This window comes from Gasterosteus aculeatus, chromosome 15 (genome assembly GCF_964276395.1).
Source record: "Gasterosteus aculeatus chromosome 15, fGasAcu3.hap1.1, whole genome shotgun sequence".
Lineage (NCBI taxonomy): Eukaryota > Metazoa > Chordata > Actinopteri > Perciformes > Gasterosteidae > Gasterosteus > Gasterosteus aculeatus.
Genome location: NC_135703.1, coordinates 6,903,457 through 6,911,989, shown reverse-complemented (window position 1 = coordinate 6,911,989; position 8,533 = coordinate 6,903,457). Strand labels below are relative to the sequence as shown.

Genomic DNA, 8,533 nt, shown 5'->3' with positions numbered 1-8,533 from the left:
CAACTGATATTTGATTTATTATTGCAAACTATTTTTGTCAAAATGTTATAAACAGGGAAAAAACTCGAGATTTAAGTCAGTAAACTCATGCCAGATTAAAAGAATATCTTTCCAACAATTCGGACTCCCACACTGTGAGTTTTGGGGGGTGGGGGGGCCGGTGGGGGGGGCCATGCAGTAATCCGGCAGCCTGGTGCTGCTCCCTGCAAACCTGCAGTGATCGTTTACACATGCCTGGCAACCTGGAGTTCATTAGCCCCTCTTTTCTCATCCCAGCCCATGTAATTCAAATAAACAGCAATGAGATTTCCAGAGGTAAAGCTCCTTTTGGGTGGGGGGTCTGCAGCTCCCCAGTCCGATCCATCGGCTATTCACTCTGCAAAGGGCCGAAGCAACCCCCCACCTATAGCCGCTACTTCAACATGTGGAGAAATGAATTGAAGGTGCTGTCACTCACAGACACATGGGTCTCTCCCCCCAAAAAAGGGCCGGAGTCCTCTCGTGGCTTGAGGGGATTCTCCTTAAATGCATGAATTTCCACCCTATGGTTGTTCACTCAGTGAGCACCCGAATAAACCAGCAAGGGGATGAGACGGATTCAAAGTTTGACAAATGAACGAACAGCGGGGGATTTTACTTTATTCACAGCGTGTCTGTGTTGGATTATAGGAGTAGTCCTGTCAGCGGATCCTGGCTGGAGGAGTTATATATGATCTAACGGATGACCTAAATAAACAGAGGCTGATTGTCTGTGCTCACTGTTGGGGCACTTGAGGGAGAAGAAAAAAAATGGGTGAGACTAGCGGGAAAGGGAGGGAGAGGCAGGCAACCGGGATAAAGTTACCTGCACAGGTGACCTCGTCGCTATGGGCAGTGGATTAGCTGATTGTTAGGTATCAGGTAACTCCTCCTGTAATATTGAAGAGGGTGAAAACAGCTTTGTTGGAGCCCAGAACAATATCCCATTCGCAGCCTGGTCCGTGGGTCTCACGGGGAGGGGGCCACAGAAAACTCCAAATTCCACCTTTGTATTGTGCCCATAAATTAGACATGGAAGGAGCACAATTGTTCCCTCACAGACCATGTGTAGTATGTTTTTCATGGGGACTGAATACAGCCAGTTGCCATTTAAAAAAAAAAGTATACTGCTCCCTTTACGTGTTAAAATCAGGAAATCGCCATATCTAAATATTAGCGGTTCATTTTCTCCACAATTTCAAATATGCAATGTAAAACATACTTGGGTGAGCAATAAAAAAAAAAAGAGGGAACTCCCCCAGAACTCTGGCGTTATTAAAAACACTGACCTCTGATCTTTCAGATGGTTTCAAAGCTGACATTTAATGCGGCGCAGCAGACTGCAAGCCATATGTAACATGACCTGGCGAGCGCGGTACTCCACTGCTCCACGTCCCACTAATGAGAGGGCAGGGGTCAGCGGGTACCAGCACAGGCCCACCACTACTGGCCAAGGCATGCGAGAGGACTTCTCCCTCCTGGCAGGAACAAAATCTACTCTTGCTTATCCGAGGTTGTGCAAAGCACGTGAGATGTTTATGTACTAAAAGTCCTCAACCCCTTCAGCCTTTTGTCTTGTCTTCACTTAAAATAATTGAGTTGTGGCTCGCCAAGGAGGTATATGTACTTCATCGACCACTGAGGGGAAGAGAAGACGCAAAAGAGTGTGACTCACCGGTTCGCTCTGATCCACAAGGACAGAAAGCACGAGTCAGATGGACAGTTTGCAAGTGAGCATGTGTGAATGTGACACACACACACACACACACACACACACACACACACACACACACACACACACACACACACACATATGCTGGCACAGAGGCAGCAGCTGGGAAGCACCGCTGCACTTTCCCAGAGAGAAAAACTGCTCTTTGTAACGGGAGCAGTGGCAGATGAAGCCTCGATCACGTGATCAGAGTGGGGATGTGCACACTCACCTGCTGCTCTGCCCCCCACGAAAAGGTGTCATTCGCTAAAACCCAACGGCTCATCCTCCGAGGAGCATACATCTCGTTTTTGTAACGCCAGCTAACTGTCATGGCGCCCCCTCCCTGCCAGCCAGGCACACGCGGTTTAAATGCGTCCTGTTGTTTGTTTACATGTCCGACTGCTGGGGGCTGGTTTGATAACTAAAAGAAAACCCCGGATGCAAATGACCTGCGCGAGTCGTCTTTACTGCAGAGGACTGTAAAAGCCGAGGCCGTAATTGCATATTTGTGGAGGTGGTCCTCTGAGGAAATGCGTAATGATTTTGATGAGGGGGGGGGGGGGGGGGTCTCTAACCCCAGCGCACTTGTACCAGGTCTAATTTTCCAACATGACAGGAAACTCTGTTAAGCTGATAATTGCAGCTCCAATTTCATTTAACTCACTCATGTCAACAGTTGTGCTTTGTTTTGAGGGACGTTTTTCACCGCCGTGCACCTCGCAGAATAAACCGCTTTAACTCTTAATTAAAGACACATTTAGAACACCGTGCACTCAGAAACAGTACGGTAATAATATAGACTACAATTTATTATGGTAATTCGTGTATCGATAAATGCGCTTGGTCATATGCAAAGCCAGTTATTTGGTTTTCTGTGATACAAGACAGTAGAATAAAAAGATTTCCACGTGCAGAACGTTAAATAAACTTGACTTATAATTAAGACTCGTGATTGCGGGCTGTGTTGATGTTGTGAATAGATAAATACATTCTAATTGTGTGTTTTTTCAGTGCAGTAAGAAGACACCCTTAATGTCACCAAAATCCCTTCCCCAAAAAACAACAACCCTGGGGACCAAATCAGACACTTTTCACTTAATTTAAACAGTATCGGCTTTGTTCCAGGCGATGCAGCTGAAATAGCACTTTGGATTTAGATAGAGCGAAAACCATCTGCTCGGTGAGCCAGTGGTCGTGTCACTTTTCCTTCGTATTTTCAAATAATAAACTCTCCAATAGGAAACGCGAACTTTTTGATGATGACATTTTTATGAAGTGTTTTTTCTGGTGCTTTGAGTTTGAGATTATTTCTTTCTCCCCATTTTCTCCCACAGTCACCGTTGCATTTCATTCGTTCCCCCCCAGACAATGCCAACGCATCTGTCGATAATAAATCAGCCATTTCCCCACCTTTAAAATTTTTTTATCATGAGGTGGAATAATGCAACCAGCAAAGGGCCCAGACGTACCCTCGGCGTATACCCCATTTAAACACCGTAACGGGGAATGGGAACACGTTCGTTTCCTCGCGGTGGAAACATTGTGACTCATTTAATCACAATTTAGAAATGCGATGACCAAAACATGGACCCCGAGCCGCACGGACAGAGGCGGGCCGGGTGGCTGCGGTCGTTGGAGGTAACCGGGGGAGTTCAACGCATGGAGAAAATAACGAGGTAAGCCTGCGAGGAATCCCCTGTTTTCTTGCCAGTCCCCGTTTTGAGAGTACCCGAGCACTGCATTATTTGCTGGGGTGTGTGTGTGTGTGTGTGGGGGGGGGGGGGGGGTCTCAGCCCCTGCATGGCCGGGTCGGAGGCGGAGAGTCCAACATCTTGAAATAATCTCGCCCCCCGGGCTGCTCGGGTTAAAGGAGGAGGCGCGGCGCAATGTGGTAGAGATATTAGAGAAACCCGAGAGGCGCTCATCAGACAGCTCATTTACTGAAGCACTGAGGTTTTACGCACAGCAGAGCGATGCCAAAGACTGCGGCTCAAGTGGCCTGAGAGCCCGCGTGTCCACTAAAAGACGCAGTTTATTAACATGGGAAAGATATGCAAACACAGCCAGGTTTGAGTCGTATGTGGCGGGGAATGGGCTTGTTGTCTGACACGTGAGAATGGGGCTGTTATATTATCATTAAATGATCTGCAGGCGAATGCAGTGCGAAAATAGCGAAAAGTGCAATCAGCGTGAAAAGTAATAACTGGCGGGTTGTTAAATAAAGCGACTTGATTCAGACAATGACCTGACAAATCATCCGCACGCGTTCCTTTCAGCAAGCTGTTTAGGGCAAATCTCTAATAAAAAGTCAAATAAATGTAGATAAAAATGTGGATCAAGTTCGACCTTTTTACACTAAGTAATTATGCCTAAATCTAAATGAATGTCGTCACTATACTTAATTGTTATTCATGAATATTTATATCTATTGTTGTTGTAAATTAAGACTTATTAGTCCATGAAATAATTTGGTTTACGGACAGTAATAGTATCGAACAGATCTATTTTTTTCAAGTTTAATGGAAAATAACTCATAAACTAAAAAGGTATATTTTCTGAAAACGTTCTGTATGAATTTGTTTAAGTTCAATATTATAGGTCAAATCTTGTTCCTTGACATGGGCCCATTGAAAGGGTGCTTGGTTTCAGACTCCGGTGCAGATAAAGAAATGTGATCTATATGGCTCAAACCAACTGCGCCACCAAGATCCAGTGTGGCAGAGAACTAATTTACTAATGGATTGGTTTAGTGTTTCACCCCACAGAAAACACCGGAGCCACACCGGTGCCTGTCTAATCCTTGAAATATAAATGTAGACTGCCGGCTGCAGCATCTGCAGAAACACGCGATGTAAGAAATAAGCATAAAACCAGAAATATAAAGAGGAGTCTGCTATATCTGTCTTAAAGGACTCCAATATTGATTTGTAGGAGAAAAGGCGAGGAAATGTTCTAGATGAATTTATTCTCCAGATCCTCCAGGTCCACATTAGGAAACTCCTTTATTTTGCCAATTTTGAGTGTTGAATGAGTGTTATGCTGCCTTTTTTGTCTTATTATTTTCCATCCTGAAGATAACCGTGTGCAGTTCCATCTCGGCCTATTGTTTCCACCCACCTGCACACTCTGCAGCTGATTTCCTGTGGTTTATATCCAATAACATGTTTGTCAGGTAGGTTTGTCGTATAAAAGACGAGCGTAATGGCTCGCACGCCCAACATTAAATAGAAACTTATTAAATTATATCACCTCGTAAAATAAACGGCTTCGGTAATTAGACTATGAAAGTTGGGGATGGAACAAAATGTTAAGTCTGCATGTAATTAAGGTAGTTGGCGTCAACCATGGTCAGCTGAGATGGTAAATAAACCTCTAATAGAAACAAAAATGGAAAAGCCACAAAAAAACAATTGATATTTTCAATCGTTTTCTTTCTTTTTCTGAAAATGAACTGCATGCCATGGGTTGATTGCGTGATCGATTTAAGAGCATATTTCAAGCTTTAAATTCCCCCCATACGGATAAAAAGCGCTGTATCATTAGTGGGTTCACCCTCCACTGACTGTGATTACTGATCACGTATTGAGATGCAGTGTGCGGTTTTCCCCACGTGGGAAAACTGGTAGAGTCCCCACCATCACCGAAGATGTATATTCAAAACATGTTAATATGGCTTTCTGAGGGGGGGTCTGTAATAATTGATTCGTGTTTAGGTGCTTCTCTGCTCCCTCTGCTGCAGCGGGAGAGGGACTGTGGGGGCGGGAGGTGGGAGCGCGCTCCTATTTCAGCCCCTGACGCATTGCCTCTGGGGAGGAAACGGAGCTGCAAACTCAGTCCTGCTCTGCTGTACACGGTGCAGGGCAGAAGGAGAGCCAATCACCGTAACGCACGGGCTCCCTTTAAGCCTGACATATCTCCAACAGGAACAAATTGTCCCAACAATCAACATCCCGATCTGCTGCGCGCATCGGGGGCCGGAGTGGAGCGGATCGCCTATAGGGCCTGTGTGCTGCGCGGCCGGATTGCGCTGGATTGCACTGGGGCGAGAAGCTATAGACGCAGAGAACGAAGTGACAGCTATCGGTTTGGATAACGGCGTTTTTTGGGGGGGGGCGGAGGAGGGAGCTTGGACATCATGTCTATATTACCGTCATTCGGGTTTACGCAGGAGCAAGTGGCGTGCGTTTGCGAGGTGCTGCAGCAGGGAGGGAACCTGGAGCGGCTCGGCCGCTTCCTGTGGTCGCTGCCCGCCTGCGATCACCTCCACAAGAACGAGAGTGTCCTCAAAGCCAAGGCGGTGGTGGCCTTTCACCGGGGGAACTTCAGAGAGCTTTACAAGATCCTGGAAAGCCACCAGTTTTCCCCGCACAACCACCCGAAGCTGCAGCAGCTGTGGCTGAAGGCGCACTACGTGGAGGCGGAGAAGCTGCGCGGCCGGCCGCTCGGGGCCGTGGGGAAGTACCGGGTGCGGAGGAAATTCCCGCTGCCCCGCACGATATGGGACGGCGAGGAGACCAGCTACTGCTTTAAGGAGAAGTCCCGGGGCGTCCTGAGGGAGTGGTACACGCACAACCCCTATCCGTCCCCGCGGGAGAAGAGGGAGCTGGCCGAGGCCACGGGACTGACCACCACGCAGGTCAGCAACTGGTTCAAAAACAGACGGCAGCGCGACAGAGCCGCGGAGGCGAAGGAGAGGTACGTCACCGACGCACTGCGTGCACTTTGGGGAGGAAAAAAGAACAACCCCGTTTGCTTTTGCGCTCGTGTCGAGAAACGAATTTGGAGTTAGAATGAAGTATTGCTAAAAAAAAAAAGAAGCAGGCAACAGAAAGTTCCACGAGGAAGTGGCAGAGCAGGTAAATGCATATCTTTTTAATTTATGAGAGAAATCGTTTCATTCTGAGAAGGTAAACTATTCTCATGTTTGTAATTTCGGATAGAATTCAGTCGCGTCCTGATAGCAGCAGTGAGGGCGGGTAAACAGAAGCCTGCTGTTGACAAATGATGGACTTACACAAACTGTCCTCGTTTGAAAGGAGCCTGAATGGAAAAATAAACATCTTAAAAAGACATCCGCTTCAGAAATAAAATAACGTCGACTTTAATAATGAAATACGTACAATACAGACGTTTTACACGCGAGATACGTGCTAAAGTGGGTTACAGTGTAGAACAATTAACACGTGCTTTAACTTTTAAGTTATCGGGAAATCATCAAACAATATGAAAACACATTTTCTGCAAAAAGGAAGGGAAATAACTAAAACGCCTTGGGTAGTTTTTCTTCAAGGCCTATTGGCCTATACTTACCAGTCCATATCCTTTGCATCTAGTACAAATAATAATTATGGCCGCCTTTCATGCTGCCCTTTTTACTCCGAACACAATGTCAACAGAATACATGCGTATTTTCTCTCATTCCTCCCTGTTGTCGTTTCCAGAGAAAACAGCGAAAACAGCAACGCAGGCGGCAACAAACAGAACCAGCTGTCCCCGCTGGACGGAGGAAAGTCTCTCATGTCCAGCTCGGAGGACGAGTTTTCTCCACCTCAGAGCCCCGACCAGAACTCAGCGCTTATGCTTCAGGGCAACATGAACCACCCGGGGGCCTCGGCTTACCCCATGTCCGGCCTGGGGCCCCCACAGCCGGTGCACAGCATGCACGGACACCCGCACCAACTGCAGGACTCCTTGTTGGGACCTCTAACCTCCAGTCTTGTGGATTTGGGCTCTTAAAGAGACTGCCAGATTATTCTATTTTACAACAACAACAAAAAAAAAAACACCGAAAAAGAAGACTGATACGTGTATCGGAATGAGAACATTAATGAAATAACACTATAGCCTATCTTATAAAATAGACTGACTTGTCTGTCGTTAAATTTGGTTAGAACAAAATCCCTTTATGCGCTTAACCTGTATATCCCCACTGACAGGAGGCTTTTCTCTTCTCCTGCACATGACAGCAAACAAACAAACAGGACCTGCCTGGAACTCTTAAGTCAACGAGACACTTAACTGGACTGCCCATTTGCTTAATTTATGATATTTTGTTGAGATAAAAAGAATTATAGCAACCTCATGCGACGGAAACTAAGAGAGGTAACGTTTTCATTAGAGTCATGGTAATAGTTTCCAATAAAACAAAAGTAATACATTTGTCTCTGTGTTATTTGTGTATTTAGAGGGAAAAAAAAGACACTAAATGTGTCGTAGATTCCGCCCCTCAGAGGAGTCTATTAGACATCGACAATTTACCATTAATTAATTGTGGTAATTAATTCACTCATTATTATGTGCATTCTTTTGTTGATTTATTTAATGATTGTATTTTTATTCTGATCGAATCCAAACAAATCCACCCTCGTGGATTGAAGCTCGGGAGTAATTTCGTGTCAAACATTGAACCTGCTCTACCGGTCGTTTTTTTTTTTTTTTTTTTAAACAATAATAATTCAAAACATAGAATTCCAAACACAGAGTCGTGAAGGGAAATTTAATTACACAAATGCGCGTCAACATGTGCAGCTGTCTGCCAGGAGGCTGATGGTTCCTTTCATTATCGTGTTTGCGTCGTCGCTCTAATATTTGGCGAAAGGAGAATGTTTTTCTTCTTTCTGTCATTTTCAGCCCGAGTGTTGCGGATCACTGGCTTTTTGTTGCCGTGTTTTCTTGGCTCTCTCCGAGTTTTCTCTGTCGGTTCCGGGCCATGGGAAAGAGCCACCACTCAACCTTTATTTACCAGCTCCGGGTATTCTGACACACAAATACCAAACATCCCACTAGGAAATCTGAAAAGTC

The 8,533-nt window shown here is 45.8% G+C and overlaps 1 protein-coding gene across 1 annotated transcript; it reads left to right on the top strand.

Moving 5' to 3' along the window:
* The first annotated feature begins 5,155 nt into the window (after positions 1-5,155).
* On the top strand, positions 5,156-7,887 carry LOC120833336 (homeobox protein six1b). The gene is made up of 2 exons (XM_040200376.2): positions 5,156-6,427; positions 7,174-7,887. The coding sequence occupies exons 1-2, from the start codon at positions 5,868-5,870 to the stop codon at positions 7,466-7,468; spliced, it is 855 nt and encodes a 284-aa protein (XP_040056310.1). The 5' UTR covers positions 5,156-5,867; the 3' UTR covers positions 7,469-7,887.
* Positions 7,888-8,533: the final 646 nt, after the last annotated feature.